Source organism: Battus philenor, unplaced genomic scaffold, assembly GCF_028537555.1.
Source record: "Battus philenor isolate CCGP_79_NKW_IND1 unplaced genomic scaffold, ilBatPhil1.0.hap1 SCAF_19, whole genome shotgun sequence".
NCBI lineage: Eukaryota > Metazoa > Arthropoda > Insecta > Lepidoptera > Papilionidae > Battus > Battus philenor.
Window position 1 is genome coordinate 9,570,123 of NW_027181681.1, and position 19,483 is coordinate 9,589,605.

At 34.6% G+C, this 19,483-nt stretch overlaps 2 protein-coding genes across 2 annotated transcripts in view; both read right to left on the reverse strand.

The window, feature by feature from the left end:
• Rab23 (RAS oncogene family member Rab23) overlaps positions 1–19,483 on the reverse strand; it is a 37,418-nt gene that overhangs the window by 4,801 nt on the left and 13,134 nt on the right. The window contains exons 2-3 of the mRNA XM_068764247.1: positions 7,152–7,358; positions 3,758–3,920 (exon numbers count right to left, since the gene is read on the reverse strand). Of these exons, the coding sequence (XP_068620348.1) occupies positions 3,758–3,920; positions 7,152–7,306 (318 nt within the window). The 5' untranslated portion in view covers positions 7,307–7,358. The remainder of the gene's footprint in view (positions 1–3,757; positions 3,921–7,151; positions 7,359–19,483) is intronic.
• Positions 267–1,124, reverse strand: LOC137921587 (uncharacterized). Its single transcript, XM_068764387.1, has one exon. The coding sequence runs from the start codon at positions 1,065–1,067 to the stop codon at positions 501–503; it is 567 nt and encodes a 188-aa protein (XP_068620488.1). The 5' UTR covers positions 1,068–1,124; the 3' UTR covers positions 267–500.

Here is a 19,483-nt window from a genome sequence, read left to right on the forward strand (position 1 = left end):
CATTTTTTGAGTGTAACAGGATAGATTAATTTTATAGAACCACAAAAAAGACCGTTACATAGAAAGTAACTATGTCTAAATGTAGAATTCAGAACGTCAATATTCGCACGGAAATTATATATATATAAAAGATATAATATATCTAACGGATGTGCAAAATGTTATCGTTTTCAGCGATATAGAAACAGCGTCAGAGCGTAATAAAATACATAATTATTAAAAAGATATTTTAATTCACATTAAATGATATATTTAAAATAGTCCTATAATATTTGTACTTGATGAGTTATAGACAAGCAGACAAAGATGATTATTAATTTATATACTAATATTATGTGACGAGGCAAGTTGTGGATAGTAAATTATAGATCTTTATGACAATAGGTATTCAAGATATTGAAATACAAAATCCGACGTAGTATCACATTGATTTCGTCACTGACACATTACTTATTACTAAAGAGCAAAAATTAAGTAACACCGCTTCAATTCGTCACGACTCAGCGCAGAGGGCAGTCGGGTCCGCCCTCTCGACCCCTCATGAACCAGATGCCTTCGACGACTCCCTGCACCTCTTTGTAGGTGGGCAAGTACTTGGCAAGCAGTATTCCACGTCCTCCTTTCGAACAGTTGATCCCCGTCACGTAGTCATCGTTGATCCTGACGAACAGATACTTGTAGACTTTGTCGCACGACCGCATCATGGTCTTGACTTCTTGGTCTCCGAAGTACATGACGTTGACGAGCTTGCCGGTGCTGTTTCTATACGTCGCTTGGATCGCAGTCTCGCTTTCATCGATTACGTCTTCGCAATTCTCAGTTGCGTTGTCCACTTCATCGTCGGACATGCTTCTAAAATTATACAGACCGCAGGTCTCCCGTTGGCGCTGGATGGGCGGCCAGAAGTACACAGCATGCCATTGGTGGTCGTTCAACTGGTTCAGGTCGAAGTTCTTACCGGTTTGATAGTAGTTGATGCATTTTTCCTCCCTCTTCGCGTCCCACAAGCCTTGCGCTTCTGTGAACAGCACAACTAGGGCGAGAACGACTAAGCTCCGTGTATGCATCGTGCGAAATGACTCAATAACGAACTTTATGCTTTAGTATGAGTTCGGACACGTCCACAAGTGTAAACATCCCGTTTTGATTATGCGCTACGTGATATGTTCGCTATTTCAGATCTTCTCAAACTTTGGTACTATTTACGTCCTAAATAATAAATAATAGAGACGATGATGACAAATTAAAAAAGTCCCCAATATCCATGGCAAATAAATGCTTGTTATCTACGGTTTCTTTATTGAAATTTTTGGATTCGATCAAAACACATTCGATGTTGGGTTACACGGTAGATGCGACGACCTAATTATGATTTGTTGCCAAACCAAAAAGTTAGTGGAGCTAGTGCCGCCACGGGGAGCTGGGAAGAGTTTTTTCCTTTAGAGTATTCGCCTTGTTGGCATTTAGGTGATGGAGTCGAAGAAGCCTGTTATCTACGTGAACAAGGCTTGAAGTACGGTAAGCTGAGTTCCTGCTTACATTCCCTTGAGATGATGAAATGAAAGATGGAGATATATCTTCCCTTAGACTCTGGGTTTCTCGAATTTTTATTCTCACAGACCAATGTCAAATTTTAACTAGTTTCGGTGGATTGATAAGTATAGCCAAAATATCAGTTCTTCACCATCGAAAACAGACAAATTTTGGTGAACGTCTTTTCATGAATTGTGTACCCCTATTTTTTGTCATGCCATTGAAGACATCCGTCAAGTCTACCGACCATGCCCTTGGATCTACCCGGACTACTTTGGGAATGTATGCCTTAGACGGATGTCTTCCTATTTATGATCACAACAAGCCTCCTTTGTTGTCTTGTCACTTCATGTAATTTTTTTTATATGCTGTGATTAACCCTTTCCTTACGGCAGTCTGTTTCGCCGAATTGACGCTACTGAACCGGGCATGTGCGCCGCGAAGTGCGCTCATTGTATAGCGGTAGGCTGATGTTCGAATTTTCTCATTTGTGTTACATATTTAAAGATTTCATTGGTATATTAATTAAAAATAGAAGTTAGGATAATTCTTAGTAATTTATTTGGCTGTAATAAATCTTAAAACACGGATCTACACATACGCCCACATTACAAGGTGGATGCCGTCTAACTCCGGCGCTAGTAACGAAAGGGTTAATACACAGTGTTTCTGATCGTATTCTTATATTAACTTATTTCTTTACACGATTTTAATTTTATTTTATTTAAAATAACGGGCCGTTGTTTAAGCGCCGCTGCCGTGGCGTATATTTACTTTATAGACACTATGTATGGGCGTCGGTATTCCGCAGTGGTCATTCAAAATCTCGGCTCGTGACCTCGTTTATCGTGCGATTCTGTATATCAAAATGACCTGCTTAAACGGATTCTCGATAATTCTTTGCCAAACCTTATTAAATTGGCAATATTATATGATAATATATCGCATTGTTTTATATCTACTGACACACTTACACACATATTATTTTATAAAATAACAAACACTAAAGTTTAACCAAAATTGATGAACACTCCAGCCATTGGATGTCCTCTGCGGAAAGTTGGTTTCTGCCTCAAATTTCCAAAAGGATTGGTATATACACTACTGTACATATGTAGTCCTGACCAAAAGATAAACATTATAAAGTTATTTTGTCTTTGACGTTGATTTTGATTTTGAAAAGGTCGATTGTCCACTTTTGGGATGGATTTTTCATTCTACAATTGCCGGTCCGTGGTCTGTTCTCCAGAACTGCTCTGTGGTTTTGTAGTTTGCCCACTGACTTTTTAAATTGTCACCCGGGCAGTATCTGTTTTCTTTCATTCTCCTCATTCCTAATTCAATCTCATAGAGTAATCTTAAACAAAATTAAATCTTTTTAATATGTCTTACGAAGATTATTTATCTGAATAAGTAATATTTTTTTAAATCAATTGCAAATGGATTATAAAGAAGAAACAGCTACCGAGTTTTGCATGTTTTAAATCTTATCTTAATTATTGTGTTCGCTTTATTTGTCCGTTGACTTTCCCATATTCGCCATATTTGAGGTGATCCAGTATAGAGAACACTTTCTCGTTGAAGTAAATGAGCTTGTCCGCTTCTTCAAGAAACTCGGTTTCGGCGACGTTACAACATATATTTTCAAGTATTGTGAGACTAAACTTTTTTTATTATCATTTTATTTATATTATTCATCATGAATAAAATATCAGAAGAACCCAATTTGATAAACACTGCAATCAGAATGAGCTTTCTTACAGTAGCATCCTTAAAATTAAAACAGTGAGGGTTGCCAATGCGCCCTGGTCTGAGAACAGCCAACAACAAAATCTGACAAATTTTTTTCGTTGTCAATTTTTTAGTACCTTAGCACAGTAGTAGAACAAATCATTCACAAGCTTCATTATAATTATATATATAAGTTATTGAGGAACATTAGATGAGAAGGTAATGTAGTAACGTATAAAGTTAGTTGCCCACAAAAAAAAACGATTAATTTCATGAAGCCTATAGAAATTAATCAGAACTTTATCGTTATTTCTAGAATTATATTCCTATTGAATTGCTAAAATTTATTATTTAGAGATATTACAGGTTTCCGTTTTTTCCTAATCTTATAGAATATCCATTAACCACTTTATAAGTTTTTTAGGGTTCAATTCGGCATCTTCTAAATAGTCTCGACACGACTGAACAGGTAGCTGTTATCAAATTGTTTCACCTTAAGTTTCCAGGAGTGCAGCGCGAGAAAGGAGTCCCTGTCAGTGGTGGAGAACGCGAGGACGCAGGCGTGTGCGCCGCGGTAGTACGCTTTGGTGATAGCGTCGAACTCCTCCTGCCCCGCCGTATCCCAAAGCATGAGCCGAACTTCCTCGCCATCGATCCTGAATAATGTTAATGCGAAAATTATATTCCTTAATATAAAAGCAATTTAAGAATGTAAAGACATTTTAAATATTTAATGGAATCAGGCGTTACCTCGTGGAAGTCCATCCTAAGTAAGAAAAGGACCAATATTTAGCCACTTCCGCACATGCAGTGGTAGTCTTCAGGAGTTATGTTACACCGATTAGTGCCAAACACAAAGTGAGTGAGAGTGAGACTCTGTGTTTGGCACTAATCGGTGTACGTAACTCCTGAAGATGCCCCGTGGAGGGGTGAAACACGTGTTGAGTAATTTGGCGGTGGCGGTTGTGTGATTCGCATTGTTTGCCGCATACGCATTTATCAGCGGGCTGGCGGGCGCACGACTACCACTGCATGTGCGGAAGTGGCTAAATATTGGTCCCTTTCTTACATATTTTAAATACTCCCGCCACATCTATTAACGAAGTTGTGGTCATAACAACAGAAATAAACAAAATACATACATAACCCAATATATAGCTAAATCTATATAAGCTAACTTATTTAACAACACATTTCCAATAATTATGTAATTAAATATTAAGAACGAATAAAATAATACACATTTAGCTTATATATACTTATAAAGTACAATGAAAGTGTGAATTAATGCGACACGAATAACCTATTCATCAATAATCATTATGACTAAATGTTCGAATCCATTGTCAAACGAATCAATATTTTATTATAATTTCAGGTGGAACTGTATATAGGTAGATTTAAAAGATCATGTGTTCAATAGAAATATAAAAAAAAATGAATAAACAGTACCGTACAGTATCCATACCATTACCCGCCACTGAACCGAAAGCAAATTATTAAGATTTGTAGACCACGCAAGTGTAATCAAGCAAATTGTTCCGCGCGTTAATCAGTTAACAGATACAATAGGGTGTCCAAGCTTAATGTCCGGACAAAAATATACTAACTCTTCCTGTTTTCTCTTAGCTTAGCATGACTAATTTTCTTTTTGAAATATCGTAAAAAGCGACTAACAGGATATCCTCCACCGTTCCAATCCCATATTCGGATGTAAAAACAAGATTGTTGTAATTGAAGAAGAAGATAATTTTAAGAACTACCCATAGATGGGGTTACACCCCTTAGTAAGGAGAATTACTATGCGAAGAGTAGAAATGCTCTCTAATCAGCCTTGTTTTCGTTTGTAATGAAACTGAAACTAAAAACTTTACGTAAATTTAAGCTAAAATCAGAGTGATACTTTTTAGTAATCTTTGTCAGTAAATTGGAGAACTTAAATTAGCTTAAACGGAGTGTTTTACCCGTAGACACTTTAAAAGATGAAAGAGTAGAAATGTTCCACGATATTGTTTCATCCATATATATCATTTCTGCAATAAGTACATTATTGGACATAAGTCTCCCCCATGTCTAAAAAAGACCGGCTGTATGCGACATGCATCCAGCGACATTTTTAATATAGTACATCATACAGTATAAACACTATGTAAGTACTTCGGTATGACCGAGATTTGAAAACGCGTCATTTTTGACTTATTAATAGTGGAGGAACAACACTTGTAATTCTTATGTGGTGGGTACAAATAACAACGTATCAATGGCAAAGAAATAGTTGACACATGAACTGTCAGAGCGGTCAGATCTTTGAAGACCTTGTTATTGGAGTATAAGAAATATCTTTGAAATTGTGTTTAAGTAAATTATGAGAACCCAAACCTGTCGTCCCTTTTATAAAAAGAAATCTATGACACTGATATACATAATCGTTTTTATAGACACTGTTTATAATACAGTTATTTAAATTATTTCATAAAATTAATAAATTATAAATAACTCGGATGAAGCTGGACGCAGACCACTTCCAAAGTTCAAAAGTGGATGGCTTGAGGCTGAAATGGTTATGATGATGATGAACTTCAATCAATAGCAACGAATATGATAAACTTATTAAAGATTTAAAAATAGTTTGGTAAAAAGTCCGATGATAGTAAATACTATGGACACCCTAGATCCAGTGGTCACGGGATTATTTAAAAAAATGGCACAGCAGTGAAAGTGTATTCTCACGCGCAGCTTCATTATGAACCTTCGAACGTACTTTAATTAAAAGTTTACGGATAATATTTGTAGTAAACACTATGAATATCAAACAATTGTGACAGAGATCTACGCATCCGATTGTTGTACATTGCGTTTATTACGAGAGCTAATTTGACAACTACCTAATTTTTTAATTTCCTTCGCAGTAACTTTAAATGTAACATTGCTGCCGCCGGGCAAGCTGCCTCATTTGGTTTAGGTTTGACAGCCGTTAAAAGCAAACAACCTCGTGATTTTAGAAGAAATAGAAAAAAGTGAGTTTCGTGTTGATCAAACATTATTTTTTTTGTAATTAAATCAAGACTAAGACTTGATTACTAATGGAACTGTACGCCATCAATGTCTATGGTAAAGGAGTGGTTTACAGAGATCCGTTGTGGCACAAGTGTCACCGTTTGTTAAGTGTCTCGTACATTATGGAGTGGCTATATAAATTTTATAATATAAAAACTTTCATCTTACAGAATTTACATCCCTTCATATTTTTTTAATCCTACAGAGGACATTATTATATTTCTATACTTCAAACCGAAATTTAACAATAGTCACAACCGAATCGTACGCAGCAAATTAAAAAGAAATCTATATTATTACATTAACTCTATGAGAAATACAAGTAACTGTTGGACATTATACTCATGTTTGAGCACAATACCACCAAGCGAATATTATACGAGCTGATAGACGCCCACTGCAAGATACAGGCCTCCCTGAAAGATCAACAAAATGACTGCTCTTGCGCTGCCCGAATGCAGCGACATCTCGCGACCTCAATATGTCATCGGTCTTCCCCGTACGGGTCCTATCTACGCTCCATTTACCGGTAAAATATTATAGAGATGTAATACTAGATTCACCCAACAGACTTTTGTTTTCAAAAGTTATTGGCCTGCCGCAGTCCCATAGGAAATAAATGAAACTTGTTACATACAAAGTCTTAATTTATTTTAATAAATAAAATCGGAGTGATTGACTGTTTATAGGATTAAAATAACTGCTTTTTACTATATGTATGTAAATTTAAATTTTTGTCTGTCTATCTATCTGTTTGTTCAATTGTCAAGTTCACAATGCGGACGGGCGATAACAAGTAAATAAGGAAATGAAATATAAAATTGTCTTACTCAATCTGTCGCTCGAGGAAGTCGACGCCGATTGTCTTCTTGTAGTCCCTTGTAAAGGTGCCGCGGCAGTAGCGCTGGATCATGCTGGACTTGCCGACGCCGCCGTCGCCGACGATCACCACCTTGAGCGCCACCTCCAGCTCCTCCTCGCGCATCCTCGCCGCATCCGACCCAGCTCCACGAACATTAGTGGTGCCAAGTTCATTCCTGTTAAATATTTGACTTAAATTTAACAATGTTTCTTGAGCCAGTTTAGCCAAGCTGATCTAAACTAACCATTGGTTACAATAGTGACAGAAACTATTTATGAGTTACATCTTCATTAAGTTAACGTATTTATGTTATACAAGTTACATATTTATATTTTTGGCTCACTTGAGTCACGTCTTTACCAAAAGCAATATCAGAAGACTTTGCCATGAAAGTGTCATTTCAGTGTCTATATTACAAAGTGACAGTGTGCATCCAAGATAAGCGGTCGCTCGGGCCTTAAGGTTCTAGATTGGAGACCACGTACCGGCAAATGCAGCGCTGGACATCCCAATGGGTGGACTTTCGACCTTGTTAAAGGCGTCGGAAGACTTTAGATCCAGGCCACTTACTCCCGGTCCTATTGGAAATCTATAGGCTAGGCATCCAGCAGTGGACGTCTTATAATTGAACTGACTATTTTACAGTGTCTGGATGAAGATGCTCAGACCAAAAAACCCCATATGGCAGACGACATCAGGGTAGATCTAAAGAGTGTTATTAAAAAGACCGGCAGTAGTGACAGTGACAGTTGTTTTATTTTTTTACCACGTAGTTTTACATAGAAATTGATTTTTGAGACGGCCAGTATTCTTGCAAAACTTATATATTCACTTTTGCACTAGTTTCCTTGTCCATTTTTTTTATATTGATATATGAGTTATTTTGTAGAATCAGCCGTAAGCTCCGTAATAATTTCGTAGTGACATAAATTTAAAAAAAGAACTTAATATGTGCTGTTTAGGGGCCGTTCATAAAACACGTTCGATTCGTTTGTCCGACGATCGTAGATCACACTTTCACTCCGATTTTTCCTTGATTCTTTTTTAGTTTTCTATTGAAAAACTCTTAAGTTTTTTAAGCTTTGTTATTGTTAAAAAATCATGTATGATTCTCTATTAGCTAAAGTTGAGAATAATGAAATTTCAAGTGATATTAGTTATAGGCCATTTGATTAATAAATGTGACGTAAAAGTGTTATTAATTCACTATTAATTTTTTTAATAACATTAATAGGCATACCACGGTGCATATTTAAGGCTCGTGATAATTTAGAGGGTAGCGGAGAAGTTGCGTGACGGTGCGCGCGACGAACAGCAAACCAGTTCTTTGTAACACCTGCTGGGAGCTAGCGCTCATCTCGGTCTGATTTGGATAGATACGGACCGCCGACGTGCTTTGAATAATGTACGCATTTATATTTAAATATTTAAATCTGATTTAGAGTAATATTATAGCATGAGTAATTTCTATGCGCAAAAACCTGAGTCTTAATTTAACGTAACGACGTTTTTTTTTACTTCAGTAAGTTTCCACATTAAAGTTCTAGAATGTTCTAGAATGGAAATTCCGAACCGGCAAGCGCAGCGTTAAACGTTCACCCACATGGAGGATAGACGACCTTATAGTGGACACCGGAAGATTCTAGAATGTCCAATCGGTAATCTATGTGGGAAGCTTACGTGCAGTAGGGTAGGTCCTATAGCTTAAATCAGATCCTCTAGTTCAGGTAGCACGGGTGCGCAATGAAACCCTGGTGATTCCTAGTCCCCCCCCCCCCCCGGCTATGGCTATTGACTTTGCGATGCTCTTAGCTGTTTCAGACAGCGACGCCAGTGTGCCTTGTGCACACCTTGCACTATAGGTTAAGCCGCCCCTGGTTATAATCATAACGCTAAAGAAATAATAACTATGTAACATATGTGTACGGTACTTGAATTTTTCTTTAAAATAAAATATTAATTTATGAGTAAAAAGTGGAAATTTAATTGAATGCTGTGCAAGGTTCTATGGTCGGAAACGTATTGTTTTGTAAAAAAAGTTTAAATTTATCAAACAGTGCTATTTAAAATACAGCAAACTAGAATACAAGTAGCGTTTTTCGCCATGGCGGTTAAGCTAAACATTCCTGAGATTGATACGTTTAGATTATATAATACCATAAACACGATTATTAAAAATATTTAATCTAATTAATGATTTTGTACCAAAAAATATGAATTTTGTTAATAAAATATTGTTTGCATACGCGGCAATCAAATATATTTTTGATGGTATGATTATTTGCGTTATGGCATTTAAATCCGTATTGCGTGTTAAAGCCAAAACCATATATAATACCTGTATAAAACAACTAAAGAGTTTTATGGACATACCAATATCATTCAAGCGTGAAATTCGATAAGCCAAATAGCCGTGAACCGTTTTTGTCGATATTTTTGTTTAAATAAACCTGTTATTGGCAGGTCACACTGCGTTGGGCAAATTAAGTCAACGGATGATCGGACGATTCTATTGTTAATAAATATCCGAATAACTTTTTTTTCACATAAACGTACCAAGTTTATACAGTTTCTTTTTATAATAAATAAAGACGTTTATAACATTATTCAAGATAGCACAACTTCTTCTTCGAAAAATAAAATTTTTAAAAATGTCACAATGAATAAATTACTTCTTAAATAATTTTTGTTACATGCAAAGATTAAAAATATAAATAAAAATAATAATACAAAAATACAATAAAAATACAATAAAATCTATCGTTTTCTTAAATTTACTTTCTTTATTTCTTAAAAATTGTTTGTGTTCTATTTTTAATTATCTGTAAAATACGAACTTTGTAACAAAAAAAAAATATTGTTCTCATTTTAATTTTGAAATTTGAAAATTTGTCTAATGATCAATTATGAAAATAGCTAATAAGTTTCTTTAGTGTTTGCACTGTAAAATCATGTCATGAATAAGGCTTTGTTCTTTCAAAAATCCTATTATGAGATTTCGTTAATTCGTGGTAATTACGTCATACGTCAATAATATGAAGGCAATTGACAAAATTTATATAAATAAAGTTTTTGTCAATTATTTCTTTATTGTAAGTCGTATCCGTTTTTAAACGCCTTCACGAAATCGACGGCGTGCTGTTCCCATGTCGTCTTATTTTGTGCTTTCTTCATTCATCATCATTATTTCAGCCGTAGAACATTGTCTGGACATAGGCTTCCCCAATAGATTTCCAACGTCTACCGTTGCTCCTAAAAAGTTCTTCCCACTACGTGAGTGAACGTCCTTAGCTACGCTTGATGGTCCCTGGCCATCTCTTCTGCGCGCTATATGGCCTGCTAACTGCCACTCCAACTTGCTACATCGCTGGGCTTCATCAGTCACTTTTATAAGACTATGAATTTCTTCATTACTTTTTGATTGATGATTTTATCTCGTAGAGAAATCCAGAGCGTACCCCGTATTCATCGCTCTTTGCGTCAATATTATTGATAGAGAATGATATAGTCCAGTTATTAACTTGATTAGACCAGTGGGACGGTGATCGTCTACGTGTTCTTTAACCGTTTACTTTCCTTACAATTAGTAGTTTGTCGAAGTCAACTTGGTGTGGACGACCACTCAGGGTCGGCAGACGACCTTGTTAAGGTCGTAAGATGAAACTGATCCAACCGGTCCTTTTTAAAATTTATGGTGCCCTATGTTGACAAGTTCACGTCTTACAACTGAACTAATGATGATCAGGGCGAGCAGGACTGTGCGATAGGTCGTCGTAAGAGTAAGAGCATTTGTTAAATAACCATTAAAGATACAATAAATATCACTTAGCTTACTCTGTGTGATTAAATACAAAAACATTATAGTTCTAGCAGAAACCACAGAATATGAATTAGATTTTATTAATACAATTTGCAGTTATACGTCTGTTTTTTTGTCTCAGTGAAGGTGTTCTTTTGTAACAGTTGACGCGCTCTACTTGCGTCTATACGTACGATTGACAGAGAGAATTAGCATTCAATTATTTACATTTATGTGGAAATAGCGGATACGAGTAAAGTGCTGTTCTGTTGTCTAACGGTTAATTATTTTTATACAATCCACAACAATACAGCTATAGCACATGCTATTTTTTATAATACTAAATAATGGTGTAAAAGTGTCTTTATTTTTTCTTGTTTTTAGAGATTGCTACATTAACAAATGACTTAACTGTATTTGATTGCAGAACTATGTTATAGAACCCAGATCAGCTTTTATATCTAATATTCCAAAAAATAAAACGATCTCACTTATGTTAGACATGTAAAAAAGCATGTTTATGAAGGGGTTCGAAAATCCGTAAGGTTCATTGCTGGAAGTCGGTTTTCTTTCGGTTTTTTGGTCAAGGATTCGACAAGTTGCCTACATAGATCTCTGACCTGCTTTTCCGAGTGCTTCCTTAATTGTGAGGCCCATCCTTACTCGCACTTAGTCAGCCCATCGGGTTGATAATCGCTCTTTTGGTTTCTTTCTCCCTATTTTTTTCTCCACTTTTCCATAAAGATTTGACTTGAAATTAATAAGACTTTTTCTTTCGCCGAGCTATAAAAGGATCTTACTAAATTCCACCCGCACGGTGCGGCTATAAATTTCGCAAGCGGACAAAAGACAGTTACTCGTAATATATATTTAAATGCGATACAGCTTACATTATATTACTTATTTAAGTTAAATTGCATTTTTCACAATGTAACTTATTTGTATACTCTTTTTATTGTTAATTAATTTGTATTGTTGCAGTTAGGGATACGAATAGAAGTTAAAAATAAATATAACTAATTTACACTCTTATAAAATAATTTGACAGATTAACGAAATTAATGTATCTAGTGAAATTGTTGTCTGAAAGAATTAGAAGTTTAGGATATGATCAGCCTTGTTACTTGATTTTGTACAATGAAGAGTAAATAAATAAATTCGTCTTGTTTCCTTATTGAAAGCCGTAATGTAATAATGATAGTCGCAGTACTTTTCCAAGCTACAGTTAAGCTATCCGTTTGCACCAATTGCGTCTAGATACCGACGAATCAATTATTTTTATCACCAAGTTTTACTTTCGACGACGTTTCTCCGGACGGCGGTGCGTCGAATTCCGCGCACTCACGCACCCAAACGAGGCGTTCATTATCACGGAATACCCATCAGTTACATGCCCGCTAACTGTTCCGGGTTCGAATTCCATTCAAAATAATGTGCATATTGGCGAGTGGTTTCGTAACATGTTTCAGCAATTACGTCTATTAACTCAACTAAAGTCTCCGATTGTTTAAAGCAATACGATGCAAAAGTTAAGGAGCTTTTGTAACGTATTGTTGTCGAGGATGTGCCAAATGTAATAACGACATAGCAGAGACAAGACATGCAGTGAGCGAAGGCAGCGAAAAAGTGTGGAAGAATTGGGAGGAATCCTTCACTCAAAATTAATCATTCATTCATCCATTCATTATACATTTATTCAAAGATGGATCCTTATTTAAATGCCCAGGCTATAGAGCACACTACACAACTTTAGTTTGAACAAAACATGTATGCCTAATAACATTTCAAATATATAATTAGTATATCGTATTAAAAGGCTTTCACTTTGTTTTTATAATTATGTGCAAAGAGTATGATGCTGTGAATTTCTAGTTGTCAGTGGTTAGACTGGAACCTTTGGAAATCTATGGGGGAAGTCTATGTTCAACAATACGAAACGTTAAAGATCCTATTAAACCTTTTACACCAATATAGTACCTTATGTACCCAATGTACCCAATCACCTTGTATAGTACGTAAAAAAATTACAAAAAGAGGTTAGGTTCTAAGAAAAATTCTATAATCAAATATGCGATAAATCTGCCATCTGGTTATAATTTGTTCGTCGCAGGACAGGTTTCACGATACAGAAACCGGCCCCCGGTGCTTACGACAATCTCAACAGCTCACCCACAATTTTACTCATAAACTCGCTTGAGTTACAGCTCGTTTAAATTCCTCCAAGTTGTTTTCCACGTACTGATTAGGAAACATTACTATTTTAACGTTTAAAGCGAAATAACAGTTTCCTTAAACTAATTCTAAATTGTCTGTATAATCTGTAGCTATTTATGCTATGGTTTTAGTGAGCGCAGTTAAATTATTAAAAATGTAATACGCAACGTGAATAAATGAATTTACCAGTTTATCATATAGTCAAAGTTAGTCATAAATTTTAATTCTATATAATCAATTTGATTTGTATATATATGTAAATATTTACGAATTTCACAATGATTATGTTATTTATTGATATAACATCTGAATAGTAGTAGCAGATTAATTAAAAGTTTTCACATAAATTAAGCAGTACCTTTCAAAGTTAAGACATTATAAATTGGTGATACAGATAATGTAGTATATAACATTATATAAGTTTTTTTGTTAATAGAGAATAATTATTATAATAAATATATAAATGACAAAATTTTGGATTATACAAATCATTGTACAGATCGAACATTAAACACATAATTTATAAAATAACAGGGTAATTGGTTTTAGATGTAAAATATTGAAATTAACTTGTATAGAGTAGTGATCATTTTAAAACTCTATTGGAATGCGACAGGCCAATTACTAGCTACAGTACATAACCAGCAGAGGCAGATTCGGACCAGATTTGTAAATGTTTTTCCTTAATATATTATCATTAAGTTATTTATTATTTCTTAAATTGATTTTTGGATAGGGTGTTCCATGAATTAATTGATATAAAATGAGCTCTACTTTCTCTCTTTTGAAGCTTTTACACCTAGAACCAATCAACCTGTTTATACTATTCGAATGAAGAGTGCGTGACTCATATTTTTTAGTCACGGAATAATTATGCAAAATATTTTTAAATAGCTAAAAAAATTCTATTTCACACACTGATTTTAGTAATAATTTGGTTATACATATATTTCAAATGTAATGCTTTATGGTACATATTATTTTATGTTTTATTATACTACTGTCTATTATGACGACTGATCTTAATAGATAACAATCGGAGTAAATAAAAACAAATATAAAATAAATAATTAAAAAAAATTATAGAGTACATTTATTTAGATACCTTGCATGATATAGCTAAATGAATACGTTTTACTTCATTTAAATCTTCCACATGTACAATTCTTATTACGTCCAATTGAGGCCACACTTTCTCAGCTTCTCAATACAGTCGGATCGGTTTGTTACGTTCCACAAGAATTGCACGCGATGTCTACGAAGAAATCTATTTAAATAATTAATTTAATTACTAACTCACCACGTCATATTGCTGTCATTATTTTTGATTCAAATGAGGTTTTGAATTCATCATAAAAACTACAAAAGTAACATAATAATAATGAAGCCTTTAATTAGCAATTTCTTATTTTACTAACTTGTTTTTTTAATCTATAAGAACCCCTCCGCGAGTGAAGGCATCCTCCAAAGAAGCCCATATTTCTCTGTTTTGTGCTGTTCGTCTCTAGCTCGGACCTGCCGCTTTGCTAATATAGTCTGCCCATCATGTTAACCCTCCATAAAGTAACACATATCACTACTAAAATACTAAGAAACAATCTACGATCGAGAAGAACTTTCCGTTGTTCTAATTCAGTTATTAAATACGACCAGTGCCGAGACGATTGAGCAATAGTACCCCAGCGGTAAAGGACTGAGACTTGTGATCATAACTCGAAAGATCGATTTATCGGGATACAATCTTATGTAATTGACATTTTCTGCATTAATTATATAGGATTACTACCACTGCGCACTAATAATTTTTCTGAGGAATGTGTCTTCTATCCCACTAAGATCGTTAACCCGTCTGCCAAGCATGGCCACTGATATATCCTCGTATAAATATCTTTTGGGAAAGCCTATGCCTTGCAATGGGTGTCTATAGGCTGAAACGAAGTCAGTGCCTAAGCTCCCAAAGAATCCCTTGAGTTACTGTAAAGGATTCAGGCTATTCAACATTCTGTTTCCAGATAAAGCTTTTAGCCAATTGCATCTATCAAAGACGTTCATTTATAAAAATAGAATTGGCGATCTTAGTGAAACGATATAATGAAGCATACGGAAAAAAATACTTGTCGTCTTTTATTTCTTCCACATAATGATACTTGGTATCTAGATTAAATGCAGTCTGTAAATTGATACAGAAAACCAGTCGCGTATCGTGTTTGTGGTTTAGACAGATTCAATTCAAACTGCCGATACTGTTAGGTATCGGTAACCAGGTTATAGTCAGATGTGCAAACCGTAGGGTTGCCTGATGACTCGATTCGTTTCGCTCTAAATCATTTCAGTGTCTTCGTAACACATCGCTTTTGCTATCAATTTTTACATATTTTTTTTCATTTATTTATCACTTTAAATGTAAAAGATAACTATTTTGGTAAGAAACCATAATAAATCACCTGGCTTTGTATTTTTATTAACAAAATTCACACTAAATAACAAAAATGCATATTAAGAAAAACTGTGGCAATGTGTAGCATTAAGATGAGCACGTGTCATTTATCCAAAAAGTAATTTAATTATAAACATAATATTAGTTTACTTTTTTAATTAAAAAAGGTACGGAAGACAAATAGATATTATTAAAAATAAAGTGTGTCGTATCTTTGCCACCCAGGAATGAAGTTTAATTTGCTGCCTGTAAGAAAATGTACATAAAAATTCAAAGGATTCTTGTCGCCCAGTATTGTCCTTGGTAAATTGTAACACAATAAAAACAAAGGGGCATTAACAAGCTGAAGATTCCGAGGTCGGTTGACGCCATTGTCTGCCTCCATTAGAGTATTGTCACGTTCGACACAAGTCGTTACTTCTTTGAATCGAAACGCAAACGTAAACATTTGAGAATCTACTTTTTTTAACCTCAACATAATAATTTCATGTATGCATTTAAAAATGAAACACTTGATACGTGGTTTTTTAAAAAGTATATTTTTAAAAATACCTACTTTTAGTGAATTTATATTCTTTATCAATTATTTAAATATACGTTTATTAACATTACGTCGCTAACGTCACTTTTATAATTAACCGCTGCTGTACTTATATTAAAACCTTTTTTATGTAGGGTGAATTTATAGCTTACTTGCTGTCAAATAATGAATAGCTTTGGTTTTAGAACAAGGTGTATCCTCCTTTTTTAAAAATTGGATTACAACTTATTAAAATTAATTATGTAATTAATTTACTACGAAATTACAGGGATACCTGTAGACATTAAATATTGCTAGAAGTCATTTGACTGTCGCATTGCAGTAGAAAAATTAACTTAATGTAACATAATTCAGAGTGATCTTTACCGTGGTGTTTTGGAAATAGGTGTAAAAGTTTTAAAAGTATTTTGCTGACAAATGAGCCATACAATTATATATATTTAAAGTTTTTACACCTTCAACCAATCAACTTAATTAAGAAAAAAATATTTAAAAATGATGATATTAAATATTAACATGGAAAATTTTGAACGATGAATACATATCAAAGTGTAAAATAAAATTGCAATTTGCGAACCGAAAACATTGTAATCATCGACCGTGTCTAAGTTTTATACGTAAATTTACAATTATATTATAGTTGTGCGCATTTATTATTTATACGAAAGAGTCCAGTTTGTGTATTAAAACCGTTATTACCTCATCGTGGTTAGTAAGCTAGGTATCTTGCCATTTCATGTGATAAAAAGGATGTAATTACTGTTCCGTGGATGGTATGATGGTCATTCAACTTGCTAACGGCAGCAGAGGCGATTGTTCCCGGCTGTCGACACCCGGCATTCATAATTGCGGTAATATCATTACGGAGGTTATGACGCGCTCTCAGAATCGCGCATGTAATGCAACACATTCCGACACACGATATTAGGTACGTATTTATAATGTGAAGAGCTCAAGAAACTTCGACCGCAAGAATTTATTTATTTTAAATTGGCACGCCAATAGCAATACATAATAAATATTTACATAATTTTATATAACAACGTCCAAAATTGAATATATTTGTTTATTGTAGGTACACAACAGGCCTGACCATAAATTTGCTGATAAAACTGAATAAAACACAAAAAAAAAATTAAACGACTCAATTAATAATAATAAAACCTTCCATTGATACTTATTGCAAGGCCTCCCTCAATATTTATGGTAGGGAAATAACATAATTGCCACGCTTGGCAGGCGAGGTGGCAATTGTAGTGTGATATTATGGTATGGAGAGGACGCTTCTGTCCATCCTCTGGAAACTTGTCTGTGAGCAGTGGCAATCCTATATAATTAACGCACAAAGTGTGAATTATATGAAACTGATTTCCGGGAAACGAAACCGCGACGTATGATCGCAAGTCTCTGTCCTCTACCGCTGGGCTCCCTAATAAAATTGCAGGTGAAAAATACGGTGTCCTTTTACTCGTATTATTATAATATAAATATATTATAAAATAATAGTCATTATTTATTTATATATTAATAGTTGTTATTATACACTAATTGTCAAAAGACAGTACTAAGTTTACAATATATGTAGATACATAAAACAGTTAAAGCATTTGCTGTTGTTTAATATTAGGGGGCAACGGAAAGTAATGTCGTTTCTGTCGAAATATTTTACGGAATAACCCATTGATTTGTTACCGCTCCGGCATGGAAAATTTGTTTACTAGACGGCGAAAGGTTTGTTGATAACGAAGGAGAATATATTGCTGATTAGAAATAAAAACTTGTTAAAAATGTAGTCGTGTGAACTCAACTTAAGAAAGCGACATTACTTTCCGGCCCCCCAAATAAAAAAAGCGTACGTAGTCATGTTGTAAAACTACTATGTAAGTCTAATGGCCATGTGATTAGATTTGTCTTATTGAAGAATCGCATGTAATTATGAGAATTCCGTTAGAATGTAAACTGATATGAAATCCTTTGCAATCGCTAATTTTAAATGTTAGTACACGTAAATTTATAATAATAATAATAAGTTTCTTACACAAAAAATATAATTATTTAACAAATCAAAGTAGATAAAACAATATAATAAAAATACTCCGACTCATTTAAGAACGAAATAAAGTAAACAATCCTTAGTTGTCGCAATTACGCCAGTATAGTTCCTCTATGTCCCAATCGTATAATACCCGGCGATAAATATTGCACATCGTCCTTTGAAAAAAGACAATCAGCTAATTTCGGCTTTGTAGAGCGTCTTCTCTGTCGCACGAAATACAACGACTGACAAAACGTCACATGGGACAGAGATAGTACTATATAAAGCCAAAATGTGCAATATTTATTGCCGGGTACTGTACGATTGGGACATAGAGGAACTATACTGGCGTCTGTGCAAGCGAAGCTATTTAATATGGAATCATTAACCATGTTTACACATTTTTTATCTGTGGTGCCTTTATACTTTTTGGTAAAAAATATCCAAGGCAACTTTTTCTTACTAGCCTTATAAATGGATTTACAAGTTCTGCGAAGCACGTACTTTAGACTTAATACCGTCATAAAATACCAGTTAATGTGTGCGTAGTAGGGAACGAGATATTTCCACGCCTCCGCGAAAATTACACATTCGAGATAGACGTTGTAATAAGTCATTAAAAAAATATGATCAAGCAGAGCGCATGCCAATGCCTAGTTGATAGATGCCCACTGAAAGGTATAGGCTTCCGCCAAAGATTACTACAGTGGCGTGACCTTGACAATGTCGTTGGTTTACCTAATGGGGGTCTAACCAAGCCGTATCGAGGTCGCCACACGAAAACCTTTAGGCCCCAACGGCCGACGGTTACAATAGCGACTTGCCCCGCTGTCACTTCAAACACGCCACGCTATATAGTCCTTTGTAACAGCGTCTTATTAAATAAATCAACCAAATCGTAACAATGAGATGTTATGTAAAATTTACGAGTAAATTTACAACGGCTTTCAACGACATTTATTTTACTTTCATCATAGATATTCCTGTCTTCGTTTCGAAAACTGGATTGGATTTATTAGAAATTTATTTATGCACGCTTTCGTTTATTTTCTACCGAATGAGCCCATTTTCTAAAACCTGTTTATACTTGAAAACATGTTATTTCTTAATTCTTATATCTTAATCTTGTTTTTATTTCTTTAATCGTAACACTTTAGTGAACATATGCTATATTATTTTTAATAATTTAAAATAGATCTGCTAATAATTGTTACAGTTTACTACAATATATTGCTTACTACATACTAATTTATAACAAATTGCTCTACTAATTA